This window comes from Vombatus ursinus, unplaced genomic scaffold (assembly GCF_900497805.2).
Source record: "Vombatus ursinus unplaced genomic scaffold, bare-nosed wombat genome assembly UNPS02014807.1, whole genome shotgun sequence".
In the NCBI taxonomy this organism is placed as follows: domain Eukaryota; kingdom Metazoa; phylum Chordata; class Mammalia; order Diprotodontia; family Vombatidae; genus Vombatus; species Vombatus ursinus.
Window position 1 is genome coordinate 40375193 of NW_020954585.1, and position 23155 is coordinate 40398347.

A 23155-nucleotide genomic window follows, 5' to 3' on the forward strand; every position below is an offset into this window, starting at 1 on the left:
CTGATACAGTGGCTTTGGGGAACAGTAAATAGACTAGACTGGAAGGATGATAGTGTTCTAAACAGAAATAGGGAAGTTAAGAGGGAGGAATAGTGTTTGGAGGAAGATAACGAGTTCCATTTTGGGCATGTAGAGTCTGTATTACTCAGCATCCTACAAGAAATCTGATATAAAGCAGAAGTGAATAAAAGAATAGAAGGAAACAGAACTTAAGTTCAACTGTAGATAGATTGGAACTGCCCAGGAGAAAAAGACAAAGCCCAAGAGATTTTTATTTCCTAGTTCTCTAAATTGTACTGTTTTGTCTGGCTCAAGACTTTTTTTAAATTTTTATTTTTTTAGCCTTTAAATGTTACTTTTTTGTATATTTTATTTATTTTTTTTTTTTAAAGAGGAGTTGAAGAATGGATTGCATAAATTATTTTAGACAACAGGACAATGTGGAACAACAAATCACATGGGGATTTAGTTGTGCAACCAATTCATCTAATCTGAAAGAGACCCTCCAGATGTAAAATGTCCCTCTGTCAAATCCATTCCCCATCTCCCAGACCTTTCTCTCTCGATGAGCATCTTTAGAAGCAAGAGGGGAAAAGGTATCTTTAAGTTAATTCTAACACACTCATTATGATCTCGAAGTTTGTAACTAATTAGTAGCTAGGTGGCACAGTGGATAGAGCACTGGGCTTGGAGTCAGGAAGATCTGAGTTCAAATATGGCCTCAGACACTTTCCAGCTGTGTGACCTTTCTAGCTGGGCAGGTCATTTAATGTCTGTCTCCCACAGTTTTCTCTCCCGTAAAAATTGAGATATTAGTACCTACCTCCCAGGTTGTTGTGAGGATCTAATGAGTGTGAAGTCCTGTGCAAATCTTAAAGTGCTACATAAATGATAGCTATTATTATTTTAGTGTATCTGATGATGTGGGATTTACTCTGGGGTTAGTAAACCATTCACCAAATTTTCTAACCTTAATTTGATAGAAATATTAAGGGAAATACCTTTTTTTTTTGTAAGAGTAATAACAGATTGTAAGAAACATCATGATGTAGTGGAGCTGGCCTTGAGACAAGTCCTATCTCAGACACATACAGGTTGTGTGACCCTGGGCAAGTCACTTAACCTTTTACTGTTGTTGTTCAATCATATCTGACTCTTCATGACCCTATTTGGGGTTTCTTGCCAAAGATACTAGATTGGTTCACCATTTCCTTCTCCAGATCATTTTACAGATGAAGAAGCTGAGGCAAACAGGATTATGTGACTTGCCCAGGGTCACATACCTAGTAATTATCTGAGGCCAGATTTGAACTCAGGTCTTGATGCTCTATCCACCTAGCTGCCCTTCTCACTGCCGCTAGGCAATGGCTGTAGGTACAGGTTGCAGAGAAAGGTTCTATCTTCTATGGTAGAGGGAGTTTCCTTGTTTAGAAGTGCCCAATATAAATGAAATAACAGATCTAGTCCCTATCTCTATCCCTAGATGAGAATATTAGCAACAAGCTCCTTACTTGAAGGTGTCATATATGCTATTACAACCTCCATCTGTTGTTTTTGTTGTTGTTTTATTTATTACTGAACTAAAACAAAATCCTCTTAAGTCAAAACTACCTTTCCCCCTTCTACCTATGTGACCTTAGACAAGTCACCTCGCCTCACTGGGCCTCAGTTTCTCCATCTGTAAAATGAGGAAAGTTAAACTAGATGACCTCCTAAGGACTCTTCCCGTTCTATGTTACATAGTGCTTCTATCTCTTGTCTTTGCCAAAGGTGGTCATTTGTTGGATGGGAGGTAAAGACCAGATTTTGCCTTTTCCCTTAGGCTTTCAAAGGGGTGGTGGTGGAATGGATTTGTTAAGGATATGGAGGTTCTTCCCCCCCCCCCCCCCCCCGGGCAAAAAAAAAATGACTCAAGTCTTTTGTTGTAAAAGGTGCTAGGACAGACTTGAGAAATAATGAGAAGAAGCTGGCCCTGGACATGGCGACCAATGCTTCATGTGCTGCTCTGCTTAAGAAGAAACAAGGAACAGGTACCTCAATTTATCATTTCTTTCCTCTCCATCTTCTTTTCAAACTTTAAGGTTAGAGTGTTTTCCCCAAAAAAGATGTTTTGGTGACTTCTTAAGATTGATGATTTTTCTCCACCAGGAGTAGGAACCTTAGCAGCATAAAAAAAAAAATCCCAGATAAAAATGAGTGCTCTAATGAAACCCAGCTTTTGGTGATTAATTTCATGTCTCCTTTCATTCTCCCAGTTCACTTTTTGGGTAATGTTGGTTTTCCCACCAATCTCTCCCCTGCCCATACTCAGGCTTTTATCTCATTGCTCCTCAGGGTCAGATAGTGTTTCCTATCCCTTGCTACAGATACTTCTTTATAACTAGATCTTTTATTTAAAATACGTGCACATCAAAACACTCAGCAAGTTTTTTGTATAGAACAATCTCAAAATTTATTTCAAGGTCTTTGATTGTTTTCTAGCAACTTGAGACTCTATCAGTGGAGTTACATCCTATCGCCACCTTTGATTGGGTCCTATTTATATAAATAAAGAGATTGTCGATTGCTTTCTAGATAAATTTTAACACAGTCTATGTACCTGTGTTAAAGGAGGAGTCTGTTTTGGGTTTTGAGAGCAAGTTTTAACAATCATGAAAAGAGCTTGTTTAGTGGTTTTGAAAGAGAAGACACAGCACACATTCAGATCACTATTTCTCTGTGGATAATCCCTCTGAATATTTTGCCTTTGATATTAAACTAGCATTCAGATCCAATCACAATGGAGTCTTTTCCCTGGGTCACTACTAAATTCAACTTACTTTAGTACTTGAAAGTGGGGGATAAGGATCATGGTGTGTCTTCTCTTTTTTTTGTAGTTTTAATTCTGCTCTCTCACTTTTAGATGTGTTCAAGTTACTTGAGTATCACTCCTGTCATCACTTCCTTTTCCTCTGTCATACTCTCTTCCCTCCTTTCTACAAAGCGTCAAATGGAAAAAACGGGATTAGTGCCGAGGAGGAATTCTCCCTTTCCTTCAATCAATCAGCAAGCAGTTTATTGAGAATACAAATAATATAAATAAAATAATCCTTATTCACAAGGAATTTACATTCTAATTGGGGTGGGGAGAGAAGTGCAACAAGGACAAATATAAGTATATGCGGAATAAATACAAATTAGTTAAATACTGTGAAGTGGCACAGTGGATAGAGCACAGGACCTTGAGTCAGGAAGACCAGAGTTCAATGTGGCTTCAGACACTTAATAGCTGTGTGACCCTGGGCAAGTCACTTAACCCTGCTTGCCTCAGTTTCCTCATCTGTAAATAAGCTGGAGAAGGAAATGGCAAACCATTCTAGTATCTTTGCCAAGAAGACCCCAAATGGGGTCACAAAGGGTTGGACACAACCAAAACAACTGAACAACAGTAGTTTGAATACCAGGTAGTTAAAGAAGGGAAGTATTAGCCGCTGAGAAGATCAGGGAAGTCTTCAAACAGAAGACGCTGCTTAATCTGTATCTTGAAAGAAGAGGTGGGGCAGAAGTGAGAAGGGATTGTCGGGGACAGCCAATACAAAGGCGCAGGTGGGAAATGGAATATTATGTGGTAGCTTATACCAGACACACATAATAACATTGTGTTGAAGCAGAAAAAATGTGTACCTTTCATCATTTCCTTTCCTGGTTCGCTTTGGGAATCAACTTAAAGGTGGTTGAGAAGAATCTTGCCACCTCCTCTGCCTTGGAGAGTGCCATTTAGTGTTTCAGTCAAGAGATAGTGGGCTTTATACCATAGGAAACTTGCATGCTATCGTCTCTGACAGCAGGATCATCTCTGAGGGGCATAGGTGGCAGCCAAGTTTCAGAGGAAAGAATCATTCTCTCCCCTACCCCTCCACTTGATCTGTTTGGCTTCCAAAGCCCTTTATAACCTAGCCCTCTCCTACCTTTCAAGTCTTCTTACACCTTACTCCCACATACTCTTTGATCCAGTGATGCTGGCCTCCTGACTGTTCCATTTACGGGCTCCATCTCTCAGCTCCAGACATTTTTTCTGGCTATTACGCATGCCTGGAACACTCTCCCTCCTCTCCTCTAACTTCTGGTTTCCCTGGTTCCCTTTAACTTTCAACTAAAATCCTACCCTCTTTCCCAGTCCCTCTTAATTCTAGTGCCTTCCCTCTGTTAATTATTTCCTATTTATCCTGTATATAGCTTACTTTATACATCTATTTATATGTATTTTATACATATATTTATGTATATTTGTTTGCGTGTTGTCTCACCCATTAGACTGTAAGTTCCTTGAGGATAAGGACTGTCTTTTGTCTCCTGTGTTTATCACATGCCTGGCACATAGTAGGCACTTAATAAATGTTTATTGATTGAGTATTCAGTTAAAATGCATATCATGGGTAACATTGAAAGGGGATAAGAAAAAAGCAAAATGTATCTGAGTTTAGGGTAGGGCAGAGAGGATATAAAAAAGGAAGGACATAAAACAAACAAAAGGAACAGCTTTGCTATGGTGGTGGTAGATCATGGACTGTTGCATTTCAGCAGAATCTGCCTAAGCCACTTCTTATGTTAATGTTACTGTAGTATTCCTTTCATCTGCCCTACTGGTTGCCTCTCTGAATTGCTTGCCCAGTTCCCAGTGCTAGCATCATGTGGATCGGGCCCCTAAAGGATCCCCAAAGGGATGGCCCCAATTTGCCATACATACTGCAACATCACTGACAATGTTGATGTTGATAGAGAGTCACACAGCTACTGAGTTGAGATTTGAACTCAGGTCCTCCTGACTTCAGGGCTGGTACTCTATCCACTTCGCCACCTAGCTGCCTCATTGAGGTAAAGCATTTATTAAGTTTTTACTCTACACCTGGTCCTATGCTAAGTGCTTTGCATAGAAATACAAGCAAACAAAACAGAACCTACCCTCATTAAGCTTGCATTTTAATAGCTGAAGATGACATATAAAAGGGAGACAGGGAGGGGGAAGAGAAGGTGTGTTGAGTGAATTGAGGCCATGAGTAGGGTGAGGCATCTTCTGGGGTCTTTCCTTCTTAAAATAGTGATCCCCATAAAAGAGTCACCAACCAGGAGAGAAGGGGGTTCCTCTGAGTGGGATGGTGAGACTGATGAAGAGAAGTCTGGAGAGGGAGTCTTGCTTGGCCTTTTTGCAGTTCTGTTGCTTATGTCCTTTTCTATCCATGGTTCTTAGCTATTTAGGAAGTTGAGGTTATTATGGAAAGATCAGGACTGCTTAAGGCGAATTTGTGTGTTTACCCAAGGATCTATAGACTAAGTAAGCTTGAAAACTTATTATCGGCTCTCTCCCTCCCCCTTCTGTCTTACTGCACCCTTCCTTTCCCCATCACATTTGCCTAACAAAGGTTTCCCTTCTGCCCCTTTAAAATTCCTCTTAAGGGCCTCTTGCCCTTAACTGAAGGAATTTGAATAGAAAGGTTGATGGGGCTAGATGAAGGCCTCCTTTTTGTTTTAAATCAGGTCCTTGGGAGTACTAGCTTTTAGTGGGGCCTTTCTCTTTGAATCTCTATTTTTGTTTCCATTTCTCCATTGCCTGGGGCAAGCTAGGTGGCTGCAAGCACAGGACTTAGAGTCCTGAAGACCTAAGTTTGAATCTTGCCTCACACCCTTGCTAGATATGTGACCCTGAGCAATTTGCTTAACTTCCTCATGCCTCAGTTTCCTCATCTGTAAAATGGGGATAATTATAGTACCCATTTAATGATTATATAATTTTATGATTGTTGTAAGGATCAAATGTCCTTAAAGCATTGTATAAATGCTTTCGATGAGTAGCTATTCCTACACTAGTAGTGTTTTTTGTTTGTTTTGGTTTTTTTCCCCTGGGGAGGGGAGAGAACAGACATTTATTAGGCTCCTACTTTGTGCCAGGCACTATGCTAAGTATTTTACAAATATTTCATTTGATCCTCACCACAATCCTAGGAGGTAGGTGCTATTGTTATTCCCATTTTACAAATGAGGAAGCTGAGGCAAACCAATGAAGTGACTTGCCCAAGGTCACACAGCTAGTAAATGTCTATGGCCAGATTTCAGTTCATCTTCTGACTCCAGGCCTAGTGTTTCTCTCCACTGCACCACCTGGCTATGTGGCTTCTTGGCTGGAGCAAGCTTATATTCGTTCAGTTTTTTTGGTCCTTATTTATCTTACTCTCCCTTCTGTGCATGTCTTTGACACTATCAACAAATCTGCAAGTACTTTTTAAAAACCTACTATGTTCCAGGCCCAATGCTAGCAGCTGGGGTTATAAGGACAAAAGCTAACCAGTCTGTGCCCTCAAAGGACTCATGTTCTAGTGGATTTCAGCTCCTGGGTCTCTCTTGCCCCTAGGTAATGGAACAGTCATGGATTTGTCCATGATGGGGTGATGGAAACCTGCAGATGTGGGAGCATAATTGTTCAATGCATGCAGGCCATGTGTGTTTTGCAAAGGATGGAGTATTTAATGATCTTTCCTTTTTTGCATGTCTTTCAGAAATGTGTCCCAAAATGTAGCAAGCTGTAGATTTAGGGAGCAGTTTCTTCTTTAGAGCTGGATGCTGATTTTGAGAACAGAACCTCAGAAGAGGACCTGGGGACCTTGACTCTTTCTTATTGGCAGGTGCCTCTTTGAGATGCACTTGTCATGTGCTCTTTTTTCATTATAACATGGGTCTCTGTCCCACTGTTGGGCTGATCTTTCTTCCTTCTCTCCCCCACCACCCCACTTCTTCACCCAGTAAGCAATAAATAACCCATGGGGGCAGCTAGGTGGTGCAGTGGATAGAGCACGGGCCCTGAAGTCAGGAGGACCTGAGTTCAAAACCGGCCTCAGACCAAACACTTGACACGTACTAGCTGTGTGACCTTGAGCAAGTCACTTAACCACAATTGCCTATCAAAAAAAACTCCAAAAAAACAAACAAACAAAAAAATAAAATAACCTTGAAAATAAATAAATAAATAAATAACCCATACTCTTGACTTGAAGTGCTTTGTAAGTGTTAAGGGGTGCTAACATTTGGTTGCTTTTTCTCTTCTTTTAGATGTAGTTCGGACATTAAGCAATGCAGAAGAATATCTTGATGATGAAGATTCAGATTAATACCTTCCCTGAGTGCCTGAGATCTGAAGCCTCTACTGTCTAGGCCATTAAAAATAGAAATAAAAGTAAAAAAACAAACAACCCTGCCTTTGCCAGAAGAGTGTTGGTAACTGTAAAAAAGATGTGTGAAAAAGGCAGTGTTGCCTTCTGTTGGAACAGAATTTGTACATGACTTGTCTTCACTTTAAATTTGCCAATAAGTCACTAGATTCCTTTGCTGTGTAAAGTGCATTTATGTTCACCAAATTAGCATAAGAGAGAATAATTTTTATTTATCCTACTCAAGGAATTAAAAACTTTTTTTTTTTGGCTTAATAATGAAAACTCTGGGGTGGATATATATGTATATTTTTTAAGTTGTAATTTACCTCAGAGTTGAAGTATTTTGAATGAACTTTAGAGGGGAAAATGCTTGTTATAAACATAAACCAAAAGTATCTCTTTAGAAAACTGTCGGTTATTCTGACAAAAATAAATATTTTATTTCACTTTATGCCTGTAGTCTGTTTTTTGTGAAGTTGTCTACTAGTAAATGAACCTTATGATGGTCCTAGTGTTTTTTTTTTTTAATGAGAAGCTTTTAAACAAATTATTCTGTTTTCAAATTTATTGGTACATTTTGTTTTACCACAAATTTATTACCCCCCAAATGCCTGAAGAAACTTTTTTATAGAGTACATTCCCTTCAAAAACCGGATTGATTTAATGGAAAAGGGGAGTGACTGGTTTGGGCAGCATGTCACTAAACTGAATATTTTATTTGATCAAAGTCCAGAGGAGTCCCCCAGGGGCAGAGGGTACTGTTGAGGTGTGAGAGTCATGATCTTGCAAGATGACAAGGTTCCTCAGGGCAAGATGGAGAAGTCCTAAAGAGTAGGCCAGGTGAGACCCTGAATGTTTAACCTCTCTGGATTCAGTATTTTCATCATAAAATGAGGGAGTTGGACTTTGGCCCCTGAGGTCCCTTCTTACTCATCTAAGATTCTTTTAATGAAGTAGTATTCTACTTCATTTTGCTGTTTTGTTTCAGTTGTTTCCAACTCTTCATGACCTTATTTGGGGTTTTCTTGGCACAGATACTACAATGGTTTGCCATTTTCTTCCCTTGCTCATTTTACAGATGAGGAAACTGAAGCATACAGGCTTAAGTGACTTGCACAGGGTTACACAGCTAGTAAGTGTCTGAGACCAAATTTGAACTCAGGGAGATGAGTTTTCCTGACTTGAGGCCTGGTACTCTACCTACTGTATCATCCAGCCATTTCACCATAGGCAAATCAACTCAGCCACTTAGCTGCCCCGTCTACCCTATTTACATAAAATAATTTTGTTCAGCCACTTTGAGCTCAGATTTTGTTTCCTGCTTTTTGTTACTACAAACAATGTTGCTATGGACATTTTGATACATGTGTGTTTTTCCCCCCTTGGAATATATTCCCAGTAGAGGAATTCCTGAGTCAAAAGGTAGGAACAAATCAGTAATCTCTCTTGTATTATTCCAAGCTCTTCTAGAATTGACTGACCCAATTCCCAGCTTAACTAACAGTGAATTCACATGCTAGTCAGGAACTTCTTAAAAATGTAATTTGAACAATTTCATGATAGTTAATGTAAGAGCAATGATCATTGGAAAGTTGTTTCAAAAAATGGTGTGTAATTTGAAAGGTAATTACATCATTAATTTATCTCTAGGTATCTGAGTCTTCATGGCTCTGACACCTTAGTAAATTGACAAATCCAAGAAAATCTCTCAGCTGAGAGTTTCTATAGTTGGTTTGAAATTTTTTTTTTTTAGTGTTAGATGCACAGTAATCATGACAAATTTTTTTGTATTCAGTTTTTCTTTTTGACACGTTCTCATCCTCACAAAATGTGGGTGTGACCAGGAAGCTTTTCATGGAAGACAAAGTTAGAATAATAGAACATCCTCTATAATAGTTCTACTGAATATTAAGAGCCTGATTCTGTGTTACTGAGATAATGTTAATATCTGCTGTTTAAAAGTTGATTTTGTAATAGATCTGTCATGCTAGTTTCATAAAACACATTGATGAAGATAAGGAAATGTTTAAAGACGGAAGTGGCTCAACTCAGGAAGTAAGTAACTGCTGCTGCAGGGCTTTCCTTGTCTGATGTGAGTGTCTTGAGAAGTGAAACTTTTTTGACCCTCGATCAGGCCCTTAACAAAATGCTAGTTGATGAATAGTCTGTATATGGAATGGCAGTAACAAGCCATGGGATTAAATTTTGAAACGGAGGGAAAATTATATTTTAATTTTGTGAACTGAAATTATATCTGAGATATTAAACCTGTGCTATATAATTATACCACAGGTGTTGTGGAGAGAGCACCAGACTTGGAGTCAGGAGGACTAGCTATCACTTTTATTATCACTGTCTCTTTCTGACTGAGGCATTCTTAGCCTGGGGTCCTCAAATTGTTTGTTTGTTTGTTTGTTTTTTGCTGAGGCAATTGGGATTAAGTGACTTGCCCAGAGTCACACAGCTAGTTAAGTGTTGTGTCTAAGGTCGGATTTGAACTCAGCTCTTCCTGACTCCAAGGCCAGTGCTCTATCCACTGCTCGACCTAGCTGCCCGTTTTTTGTCTTTTGAAAAATGTTTTGATAACTATTTCAATAGAATTGATTGCCTCTGTAATTGCATGAGATTTATTTTATAGTAACTATATAACATGTCTAACAAATGTAATTTGTAATAAATGTTACAAATAATATAACATTATTCCATAGGCTTCACCAGGGTGACAAAGTCACCATGATCCCCAAAATGGTTAGGAACCCTTGATCTAATCTATTTGTACTCTTCCCTATCCTCGCTGGCACCACCACAGTTCAAGCCTTCATTGCTTCTTGACTGGATTTTTGCAATAGCCTAACCAGACTTCCTCCTACCAGACTTCCTCCCACCAATCTTCCTCCTCTTCAGTCTATCCCATCTACCATTACCAGAGTGATCTTTCTAAATTATAGCTCAGATAATTTTATTAACTTGCTCCCAAACTTTCAGTGATTCACCATTGCCAACTAAATGAAATCCAAATTCAGTCTGGCATCAAGGGCTCCAACCTACTTACCCAGTCTTATCACCCAACTACACAAATGTTATATCTTACAAGGTGCATTGCTCACTGTAAGCATACTCAACACTTTTCTGCCTCCATATTTTCATATTCCCTCTCCCTGCCATCATTCCCCCTTCTCACTCCCTACCGCCTAATAACTAGTCTTTATATATTGCTATAAGGTTCACAAAAGCACTTTACATTTGTACTCATTTGATCTTCACAACAATCTTGTGATATAGGTGCTATTATTATTCCCATTTTAGAGCTGGGAAAACTGTGACTGAGGTTAAGTGACTTGTCCTGGGTCACATAAGGGTCTGAGGCAGGAATCAAACTCAAGTCTTTCTATATTCAAGTCCATCACTAACATTGCCCCCTACATCTCTTCCTGTTGAAATTTCACCTGTGTATCAAGTCCTGGCTCAAATGACACCTTCACAAAGTTTTCTCTGTCTCTCCCACCTCAATGCAATAGTCTGTTTCCTCTGAAGCCCAGCAATTACATTTTTACCACGACATTTAACCCACTTACCACATCCTGCTTGTATTACAGCTATTTATATACGTGCCTCGACCCTGTCTGGTGGACTATAAGCAGTCTGGGCCCCCTACACAACATCTTTAGCACAATCAGTTACATAAAATAGGTATTTAATAAATTTTTATAAAGTGGTAGCTTCTTTGAAATGTTGCCTTTTCCTATGTAACCCTTAAGCAAATCTTCTCCAAATTGTGGCCTTTGCTTCCTCAGTGGCCATACAAAAGTCTGATGACCTTCATACTTTCTTGATGTCCTCCTAGCTCTTATAGATTTTGAGTCCAAGGACATTTTGAGTAGATGAAAGAGGGAATGGGGAGGGGGAAAAATCAAGACCATATAGTATTAAGGTGGTGGTGGTGGTGGTGGTGGTAGTAGTAGTAGTAGTAGTAGTAGTAGTAGTAGTAAAAATATTTTAAACATGAGAATAGTGTAATCTTTATAGTTACATTTAAATTCAAAGACAATGTTTATATTTAGGTAAAGATTTTGGGGAGAAATCCTAGTGTGGGGACCACTGCTTTAGGGGACAGTTTGTCAAGTAAAGAGGGAATGGGGGGAGGGAGAATGACGACATCTTGTTGCAGAAGGTATGCACATATTTGTCTTTTGGTGTATGTAAAAGTTTGGAGGTAAAAAAGGACAGATTCATTCAGTTCTAGCTGAGACACCATGGGAAAATTTATTTTTGCTTTTGTGTTGACTTGACTTTTCATGGGTATCTACCAGTAACTCTGTGGTTTTCACAGAGGCTTAGGGAGTGCTGAATTCAGGAAAAAAATAAACCTGTTCCATTATCCAGTAACTGCATTTCAGTGATAGCCCTGTAAAGGGCAAACAAAAGCTTTGTGATTTACCTTCTGGAAACGATTTTAGAAGTTGTTAAGGTCTAAACTTTCTGGCTGTCTTGGTGCCTTTGTCCTTTAGAAAGTACCTTCTGGGCAGTCAGTGGATTTACCCTTTAGCTAAAACTCTGCCTCCTTTAAGATAAGGAGAGAGGTTTCTAAGTTAGGTTTCATTTCTGGGATTGGCCTGATGCTTTTAATTTTCATAGTGCTCCCTATCCATTCACAGAAGGGTCCAGATTTCTGTATTTAGGCCTTGAATCTGTTACCTGTTTCTCTGCATAGACAAATAGGGAACAAAGCAATTGTAGCATTAGCCCAGTAATGGGATTTATTATTCCTTTGCTCTTTTCTGTTTGGGAATGGTAGTAGCAGGGATGGAATCTGAAGTTAGTTTGGTTGAGCCAGGCATATGTTGTTTAATGTAAGTTTTCTTCATTTTAAAGGGCAGACATTCTTATTGACTAATGGTTCTTCTGAGCAGAATATTTCTCAGTGATAAAGATTGCTGATCTGACTTTTACAGAGGATAGAGGTCTTGGGTAAATAGCTATGGATTGATAGCCAATTTGGCCCTTTGTAATTAATACAACAATAAGAAATTGGGTGATCAGGTTTCTAATTTAAGCACCTGAAAGTTGAGAATTTGGTGGGGATTACTGCAAAAGGTTCTGTAAACTATTTTCTAATTAACTAAAAATCTCACTGAAATTATTCCTTCCCTATCATATATTTTTGATCTTTATCTTAAATTATCTCTCCTGGATCTATTTTCCAAGTCAGTTGTTTATCCAATGAGGTATTTTATACTTTCTTCTATTTTTTTTCATTCTTTTGATTTTATTTGACTGATTCTTGATTCCTAATAGTCATTAGCTTCTGCTTACCCAATTCTAATTTTTAAGGAATTATTTTCTTCGGTTAGCTTTTGTGCTTCCTTTTCCATTTGGCCAATTATACTTTTTAAGAAGTTGTTTTCTTCAGTGGATTTTTTCTCATTTGGCCAATTGTGTTTTTTAAGGAATTGTTTTCTTCAGTCAATGTTTGTCCTTCCTTTTCCAAGCTGTTGACTCTCTTACATAACTCATTTCTCTTCCCAATTTTTCTCCTACCTCTCTTATTTGATTTTTTAAAATCCGTTTTGAGTTCTTCCAAGAAGACTTTTTGGGCTTGTGATCAATTCATATTCCCCTTTGAGGCTTCGCTTGTAAGCATTTTAACACTGTTGTCCTCTTCTGAGTTTGTGTTTTTATCTTCCCTGTTACTATAGCAGCTTTCTATGGTCAGGATTCTTTTCTGTTTTTTGCTAATTTTTTAGTCTATTTCGTTGTTGAGGTTTAGGGACTTAGGGGTGCTGGGACCCCAAAATCATAATATGTAGTTCCTGCCGGAAAGAATTCGACCCAGCCTTCTTTCGGTCAAAGACAAGGTTTATTAGAACATCCGTCACATTAGGCAGTCTCTTAAGGAGTCTGAATGTTACTGAGCTATTGGCTAGATTATAAGAATCTGTGCATCTTAATGGAGAGGAGAAGGATTTTATATACAGAAGGACTATAGGAGGGATCTAGGAGTGGCCAAGTAGTCTATGAGGTAATAGAACTCCAGGGATCTGGACCACTTGGTCTAGGGAGAATGGAGCCTAGAATAGGATTAAGGGTGGAAAGTAGCCTGGGGCCACAGGGAGGTAGGACTAGGCTAGGTTAAGGGTAACTGAGAAATGGGAGATTGGGTGTAGCTAATGAAAGGCCAGTTGATGGGATCATAACCTCAGGCGAATGCCAGTTTAACCATGTGGGAAAGCCCAGGGTTTTTCATTTTTAGGGTCTAGATCCCATCCTCATCGAGACTTTTTAAGTTGAGTTCTGCTCCTGGGGTACATGGAACATTGTCCCAAGCTTCTTGCATTGGAGGTCAGGGGCCTGGTCACTGACTTTCTGCAACAGGGCCTCCAGGACTGGCCTTTGGTTTGCTCACTGCGCTGGGGCAGTTTGCCTTCTGTGCTGGGGCTGGAGACCTTATAGCTGGCCTGCTGAGTCAGGACTGAAGGGCCTTAGTAGCTAATCTGTACTTTGGCTAAGAGCCTCTTACTGACTTGGCAGGACTACTTCTGCTTTTACTCAAGTGAGACAAACCTTTCCTGAATTCTAAATTATCTTAAGCTGGAAAATTGTTTCACTCTGTCTTTTAGCATTCATTTTTTTGTTTTGTTTTCTTTTTGGTGAGGCAGTGGGGTTAAGTGACTTTTCCAGGGTCACACAGCTAGTAAATCAAGTGTCTAAGGCCAAATTTGAACTCGGGTCCTTCTGACTCCAGGGCCAGAGCTTTATCCACTGCACCACCTAGCTGCCCCTTCACTCCATCTTTTTGTAGATTCTTTCACTCTAGAATCCATTTAGGGGCTTGATTAATGTTTCCGAGGGAAATTGGGGAGAGCTCAGGCAACTTCCTGGCTTTTCTCAGCCATCTCTCTAAAGTTCAGTCTCTTAAAAAACATTACTGATAATGAGATTGGATTGAATTTCTTAACAATCTTGTTCAGACCCCACCCAGGTGGGGAAGCCCTTGTGCTCTACTCAGGTCTACTCAGGTGGGGATAAATTCTTTGACTAGATTGCCCAAAGCTAGGGGTAACTTAGAAGTAAATGACATAATCAAAGTTCATTAGAATAGGCCCAGCCCCTCATTGTAATATTCAAAGTTGACTGCCCCCCTCAGAAACACCCCTTTTCCAAGGGCATATAAGCCCTGAGCCCACCACCATGAATGTCTTTGGCATTCCAGAGCGCCACTAATCTCCTTTTGTTAAAATACTGGCATTATTAATAAAATGACTGACTACTCAGAAATTATATCTCTCAAACTTTTAAAATGCCACAATATCCTTTGACCTCAATATCCGTTATCTGGTGGGAGAAAAGACTCTTTTTCTCATATATGTGTCTATTTCCTATATGTCTTGGATAGCCGATAAAAGTAAAAAAAAATTAATTTGTTTATTTCTATTGTGAAAGATAAAAATCCTACATGTTATATTTATAAAAAGGGTAGGACTATATCAATGAATTTACAATCACCTGCAGTTCTCTTTAATTAGACCACTTCTTTTTTTTCTTTTTAATTTAGTTTAGGGGGCAGCTAGGTGGCGCAGTGGATAGAGCATGGGCCTTGAAGTCAAGAGGACCTGAGTTCAAATCCGACCTCAGGCCAACACTTGACACTAGCTGTGTGACCCTGGGCAAGTCACTTAACCCCAATTGCCTAAAAAAAGGGGGGGGCAGCTAGGTGGCAGAGTGGATAAAGCACCAGCCCTGAAGTCAGGAGGACCTGAGTTCAAATCCAGCCCTCAGACCAAACACTTGACACTTATTAGCTGGGTGACCCTGGGCAAGTCACTTAACCCCAATTGCCTTAAAAAAAAACCAAACTTTTTAACTTAGTTTGTGGAGTGGCAGTTCTAGAATTTTAAATACAAATTAGAAAGCTCACTCTATTCAAAATGTTGATTCAAGCAAACATGAAACAGTGATTGTTTTTATTTATTTATTTTGAATAGACATTTCTAAAGAATAGCTATTTAGAGGCAAATTCTGATCATTGAATTTCTGAGGGTCTTAAAAAGAGTTCTCATTAAAGTTGGCCCCAAAGCTTCATGTGTGTCCATCCTCCTTCATTACATAATAGCTACCTAATAGCTATTAATAATAATGATGGCTAATAGCTATTTTTAAAAAAAAATTCCTGTTAAGGTTCCTGTCTGTCCTCTTTTAGTACCTTTTCTCTCATCTCTTGGCTTGCTTCATCAGGGTCATTAATAATAGCAATAACAACTGATATCAATATAAGATATTTTAAAAATTTTCAAAACATTGCTTAAAACATCTTATATTATTTTTCATTTGATAAGCATTTTTCTGTCCTTCCTACACCTAATTTTTTAAAAATAGAGGAAATGATGGGGTACAGGCCCAAGACTGCTCCAAAAAAACACCTTCCTTGAACTTTCCTTGAGCTCTCTGGTGGCTGCCTAAAGTTATAGTCCTATCAACTGGCCTTTCCTTATTGCCTGTACCCAATCTCCCAATTCTTTGTTACCCTAATTGAGCTTAGCCCTCCAGAGTCTATTACCACAGGATGTCTGCTCCCCCACTTCCCATCCTTGATCCTATCTAGATCCCATTCAATCTCCCAGTTACTCCCATTCAGATCCTCCCTAGACCCTCCTCCAGTCACCCCCAACTACTTGGCCACTGCTAAATCCCTCGCCACAGTCTTTCTGTATATAAGGTCCATCTTGGACACCATTTAAAGGCTGAGACTTCCTCATGCCCACTTGTCTTTACCATTGTCACAAATGTTTAGATTCCTTAAGAGTCTGGCCAATATGGCTGATCTTTAATAAAACTTGCCTTTGACTGAAAGAAGATTTGGGTTGAATTCATTTGGGCAGTCCCTGCATGTCGTAATTTTGGGGTTCCAGCATGCCTTAACCTCTAAGCCTCAACAGAAAAACTGTAATCTTTCTAACAATTATATATAGTTAAAGCATAACAAATTCTCACATTGTCCATATTCAAATATATATCTCATCTTGCCTATTAAATCCCTAACTTGTTATTTTAAAATTTCCCTTTTAGTATTGCATTTATTTCTGTGATTTACCTTCCTTTATTCAGCAGTTTTTGTAACTTTGTTGAAAGATTAAAAAAATAAAGAAAAAAAAACAATTTAGTAAAACCAAACAACATATTGACCATAACTGAGGACATATGCAATATTCCACACCTACAGTGCCTCATCTCTGCAATGGAAGAAGGAAAGTGCATTTTGTCAACCTTCTCTAGGTCCAAAGTTGATCATTATATTACTATACAACATTCATTTTATTTGTTCTGTCTATATGATTATAGTTATTGTGTACTTTGTTTTCTTGATTCTGCTGACTTTACTCTGTATCAGTTCTTATAAGTCTTTCCATATTTCCCTGAATCTGACATGTTCGTCATTTCTTATGCTACAGTAACATTCTATTATGTCCACCTACCATAATTTTTTTAAGCCACTCTATAATGGATGGATACCTATTGTGTGGCAGCAAGATCTGGAAACAGAATGTTCTTGCAGGATCTATGGAATTTTCAATGGCAATAGATTTAGTGTATGCAAATTGGGGAAGACTTGAAGTACTTCATCAGAGTTTGAATCTTGGCCTTGCTACTTGCTAATTGTGATTCAATGCTGTTCATTTAACCTTTCTATGCCTCAGTTTTCTCCTCTGTAAAATGAAAGCATAAAACTAGATGGTCTTTAAAATCCTTTCTTTTTTTTTTGGCTAGGTGATGGGGTTAAGTGACTTGCCCAGGGTCACACAACTAGTAAGTGTTATTATGTGCCTGAGGCCAGATTTGAACTTAGGTCCTCCTGAATCCAGGGCTGGTGCCCTATCCACTGCATCACCTAGCTGCCCCTAAAATCCTTTCTAGCCCAAAGACCTTGATCATTTTCTGTAGATAAGCAGTATGCATGGATTTATTCCACTTTTTTGCAAAGAAATTTGACATTAAGACCAGAAGAATTGGGGCCTAAATGGGATAAGGATAAGCAGGATGGATCAAAAGATGAGATGGGTATATGCTGGTAGTTGTAGGTGGTATTTATATAGGTCTATGAAAAAATCAAAGGGCAGTTGGATGGCGCAGTGGATAGAGCACCAGCCCTGGAGTCAGGAGGACCTGAGTTCAAATCTAGCCTCAGACCAGACACTTGACACTTACTAGCTGTGTGACCCTGGGCAAGTCACTTAACCCCATTGCCTAGCCAAAAAAAAAAGAAAAAAAGAATACATGTTAGCCCACTTCTTTGTCAAACCACATTCCGAGTGGTGAAATAAAACTCAGAAAATATTATATCATTAAATATCCAAATTACTTTGACCAAATTACATGGCCCTTAGAGCCATGACTAGATTTGTAACTAGAACAGGGCAACTGGGGCTTTCTTCCAGGGTCTTTTTGTTTAGACATTAACTTGTACTTCTTTAATAGCTAGAAACAACTATGCTTATAGCATCTAACTAGGAAGAATAAATAGTCAAAATAGGAAACTACTATATACCATCATGTTGACTGAGCCCCAGGTGAAATCCTAGGTTTAGCTCTACCTTTTCCTATCCCCTGGTGATGTTCTCCCTAGCTATGACCTTGTGCTCTGGAGTCTCTGACTTTGTCACAAGGGAAGGTTTCTTGGGGCATCACCACTCCAGGGCTCCTTGAGTCACAAAATCTGAGGTCTCACCTCCCTACTTCCACAGCTCAAATGATTTGTCTTTCTATTTTGCCATGGGTTTTATGGCCCTTCATCTCAGGGAACTGAAGTGCTGGTTATGTCTCTGGTGATGACTTTAGGGAGGGGTAAGAACTAATAGATATCAGGGGCTTTCCCAGCTCCTATTGTTCACTTCTGTATACTTAGGAGGCCTGAGGCTCCTTGGCTGCTTGATTTTCTAGCACCGTTACAGTAAACTTAGTCTTCAGTGAGTTAGCTCAAGGTGAGATATTTGAGGCCAGGGCATTTCAAGATGGAGAGATTTGGGATGAGACAAAAAAAAATGGAGGAAAACCAGTTGTGTGAGCAAAGGAAGGGCAAAGGAGAGAGGAAAAAGGAAAGAGTGAACATCTAGAGGAAAGAGAAATGGCTGTCTCCCTTTCAAAATTGACCACATTTCTGGTGCAAAGCCTTTGGCCTAAATGAGGTATTTTTCATTTAAAAAATAGTGTTAACCAACACACATTCTCCAGAAATAATCGTGTGTGTGAGTGTGAGTGTGTGTGTGTGTGTGTGTGTTTGTGTGGTGTGTGTGTGAAGAGAAGGGTCTCTTGGTATCACAGAATATCATAGCTAGAAGAAACTTAAAAGGTCATCAATTATAGCCTTCTTCCCCCCCCCCCCTCCCTTTCCTAGACAAGGCATCCAAGGTCTGGAGATGGAAAGTGAATTGCCTAAAGTTGAACAGCTAGCTAGTAGCAGAGCTGGGCATGAAATTCCAGTGTTCTGACTCTTGGAGCCATGTTTTGCTAGTACATCATATATCATGAGTATATTTTTGAATGTGACCACAAAAGCCTGGTTATTGTCACTTAAAAAAAAATCACTGTTCAAGTGAGCATGATATGGAAATAGTCAGTTAGAGACAAGGGTCCTAGCTCTAAATTTCTGCCACTTTTTTTTTTATTGCCTCCTTTGGAATGTTTTTCTTGAGTCTGAAAGATCCTGGATCAAACATTTAGTGCTTTATGTGAAATTTGAATTCTATTTAGCTTGTGTTCAGATGTTTGATATTCTTACCTTGCTTGTACATTTCTTCAGAATGATTAATGATATTTTTTTCATGAATTTATTCATATAAACTTTGTTCTTAAAAATTCAACCTTTCCCTTAAGAACTAAAAGCCTTTTGCGTGCTTTTAAAAATCAGCCTCAAAGACCCACTGAGAGTGTTTCAGACATGGGCATGAAGGAGAATAGAAATGAAGTGTCACACAGAGTCCTTACTTATGTGTAACCAGAGCAGTAACCATCTGGTACTCATAGTAAGCACCACAAAAAAAAAAAAAAGAATATTCTCTGAGTACACAGTTGAATTGAAGGAGACTCCAAAACACCATGCCATATATGAGGAAAGGACTGGCAGTTTCTATTTTAATTAATTATTAACTAATAATGTTTTAACTGCTCAGTAATTACTCTAGCTAACAATGCTAAATTTAATTTCTCCTCGATGGAGCAAAAGCTATCAAAGTCTTCTTAATGTTGGTGCCCAGGGACAAAGCTCTAGTTGTTCCACCCTAGACACTGCACAGGAAGGTAGGAATAAAAAGAATAAAATGAACTTTCTCAGGATTCTCCTCTTCTAGGAAGGTAGTATGGTATAATGGATAGAGCACCGGACCTGGAATCAGGAAGATCTGGGTCTGAGTGCTTCCTCAAATACTAGTCATGTGACCCTGGTCAAGTCACCACTCAGCCTCAAAATGGGGATAAGCACACATTATCTCACAGGGTTGTGAAAATCAAATGAGAAAATGTAAAGCCCTTTTAAAATGCTAGTTACTATTATTATCAGGAAGACCTGGGTCCAAATCCCCCCTCAAACACTAGTTTTGTGACCCTTGACAAGTCACTCAACTTCTCTGCCTCACTTTCCTCTTCTTTAAAATGGGGGCTAATACCTCATATTGCAAAGATAAAATGAGATAATACACATAAAGTGTTTTGCAAATCTAAAAGCCTCACACAAACGTTATTTATTATTATTTCAGTGCAGCCAATGGTGGAGGGGTTGGCAGTGAAAGGTTGATTTCCAATAGCAACATAACGATGTAATAAGTGATTCTTCCTAAATGTCCACATAGATGGTTTAGCTGATGATCCCAAGCCTTAAAGGATGTTTGGAAATAATTCTGTTGTTTTTGTTCAGTCCTTCAGATGTGTTTGACTCTTCATGACCCCATGGACCATACTGTCTGTGGGGTTTTCTTGGCAAAGATACTGGAGTGGTTTGCCATTTCCTTCTCCAGTGGATTAGACAGAGGTTAAGTGACTTGCCCAGGGTCACACAGCTAGTGAGTGTCTGAGGCCAGATTTGAACTCAGGTCTTCAGGTCAGGAGTTAGCTCCAGGCCAGGGCTCTGTCCACTGAGCCGCCTAACTGCAGAAATAATCCTACATGGAATCATTTAACCTGAAAATCAATGAGAGAGGATCAATGACTGAACTAGGCATCATAAGGCTTGCTTCTTTTAGACTTGCTTCTCACTTTTGACAGTTTATAATTTTTCAATTCATTAACTTTTGAGTGTCTCAGCTTTCATTTCTACCACAAAACCTCTGTCTTGGGAAAGGTGAAGATTAGGAAAGCAATGTCAGCTCTCTACTTGTGGAAATACAGGGTGTCACGGCTCCATCAATTTTTCAGGGGAGATCAGGTTAAAGCCTGATTTTTGAGAACCTCAGGCCATAGTTTATCCCTTAAGCGTGGCAGTGTCAGCTTTCAACCCTCCCATCCCCTGTGCCTATGGCAGGAAACACTATGATCTACTATAATGCTCACCCCACACCTTTGGATGGCTAATGGTCTCTATTTGAATCTCCTTACCCTGATTTTTCACACATCTGAGGTGAGTGTCAGCAGGCAGGTTTCCTCTGATATTGTCTTTTTTTTTTCCCTTATGGAGTATTTCCTTTGGAATTACTGCCCAATTGCTTCCTTCACAGATTTACAGATTATTTGGGCCCCAGGGGACAGTCTGCCTAGTGCCCCTATGTTCATGGTACTCTGTAGGTGCACACCCTGGTGAGTTTACCTTCAATAGGCAGTCATACACACAATTAGCTCAAAGCAGACATTTACTAAGATGCCATAGGAAGAACAATACAGAATATACCCCTCCATAAATGTGAGATGCATTTTTCCCATAGATACATTTGGGGAAAATGGGCACAAACTTAGAAACTGCTGGTGAGGCACTCATGTAGGGGACACATGGCCAAGGCAATTCATGACTCTAGTACTGGAGGATCCTGATGTCCTTTTTTTTTTTTCTTGTTATGTCTTCACAATGCCTTTTTTAAGCCAGGGGTTCTTAACTTGGGGTTGGGGGAGTGAGAGGGAAAGAGTCTGTGAATAGAATTCAGGGAGTCTGTGAATTTGGAACATTTAATATTTTGATAACTATATCAATATATTTGTTTTCCCTTGTAATTCTGTATCTTTTTTAAATATTTAAAAATCTTCTCAGAAGGAGGCTGTAAACTTCATCAGAATGCCAGAGGGGTCCACGATACAAAAAAGTTTAAGAACATTTTCTTTGGTTCGGTGTCTTTGCCGTGTGGCTCCCAGGTCTTCTCTCCACAGCTCAACTCTTGCCTAGCATCGATAGTTGACTTTCTTCTCAGTAGAAAGAGGGCCCATTTCTTGAACTTGCTTCCTGCCTTTGACTATCTGAGTCTATATCTCTCTGCTTCCTCCCAGATGTGCTGTCTGCTTCTGCTCAAGAAGCTCTAGTATACAAACTGCTAGGTGGTTGCTGTGGATAGAGTGTCAGTCTGGAATCAGAAAGACTCATCTTCCTGAGCTCAAATCCAGCCTCAGACACTTACTAGCTTTGTGACCCTGGGTAAATCACTTCACCGTGTTTACCTCAGTTTCCTCTTCTGTAAAATGAACTAGAGAAGGAAATGGCAAACCACTCCTATATCTTTACCAAGAAAACCTAAATGGGGTCACATAGTCAGACACACCTGAAAAAGACTGAACAACAAAAGTTCCACTGTAGGACGCCACCGCAAATGGGCAGAAGAAAAAGAAAGAAAAATCTCTCCTCTGTTCTTCCTCTGGTAGATATTTAGGGGTTACACTTCACAAGAGGGCTTCTTGCCAGAGCCGGTAAGCTTGGCTTTTTTTTTTTAATTTTTTTTTAGGCAATTGGGGTTGTGACTTGCCCAGGATCACAGAGTTAGTAAGTATGGGGTTTGGTCTGAGGCCGAATTTGAACTCAGGTTCTCCTGACTTCAGGGCTGGTGCTCCATCTAGCTGCCCCTATAGACTTAGCTTTGTAAAGGCCACTAGCAGTCCAGCCAATCTTCGGCCAGCCAAAGAGTACTAGCCAAATGGCAGCTGCTCTTCCATTTTCTTCAGGAAAATGACAGGGCACAGATGGGTATTTTTTTTTCATTACCTTCACACATTAACATCTCCTTTGTCTACTATGTATTCCTCCTCTGCATCACATTAATTGAACTGGAGGGTAGGGGTCCACCAATTTCTGCCCCTCACTTCTACCCCATTACTCTGACTTCTACATTTCTTTTTTTTTCCAGTTTACTTTTTAAAAAATTTAATTTAATTAATTTTTTTGTCACATTTTAAGTTCCAAACTGTCTTCCTCCCTCCCTCCCCCGCCCCTGCCAACCCCGCACTGGAGAAGACCATTTGACACAGATATGTGTATGTGTGTGTAAAACCATACCATGCATACTTCTCTTTATCATCTTTCTCTGGAGGTGGACAGCATCTTGCTTCATAGGTCCTATATAGTTGACTTGAATATTTATAATACTCAGAATAGCTTAATCGTTTATACTTATTCTTCAAACAATACTGCTATTACTCTCTCGGTTCTGCTCATTGCACTCTTCATTACTTCATACAAATCTTTCCATCTTTTTCTAAAATTGCCCTGCTCATCATTTCTTATTTACAGTACACTAATATTCCATCACAATTATATGCCACAACTTGTTTAGCCATTCCCCAATTGATGGGCATCCCTTCCATTTTTAATTCTTTGCCACCACAAAGAAAATTATATATAGTTTAGAATATAAAACCATAAATACTTTAGAACACATAGGTTTTTTTTTCTTTTTTCCTGATCACCTTGGGAAACAGACCTAACAGTGATATTGCTGGATCAAAGGGTATACGCAGTTTACTAACTCTTTGGGGCATAATTCCAAATTGCTCTCCAAAATGGTTTTGTCAGTTGACAG

At 39.3% G+C, this 23155-nt stretch overlaps 1 protein-coding gene across 1 annotated transcript in view; it reads left to right on the forward strand.

Annotated features, from left to right (window-relative positions):
• OSTF1 (osteoclast stimulating factor 1) overlaps positions 1-7632 on the forward strand; it is a 63416-nt gene extending 55784 nt beyond the window's left edge. Inside the window, exons 9-10 of the mRNA XM_027875051.1 lie at positions 1932-2030; positions 7081-7632. Coding sequence (XP_027730852.1) covers positions 1932-2030; positions 7081-7139 — 158 coding nt within the window. The 3' untranslated portion in view covers positions 7140-7632. The remainder of the gene's footprint in view (positions 1-1931; positions 2031-7080) is intronic.
• The last annotated feature ends 15523 nt before the right edge of the window (positions 7633-23155 follow it).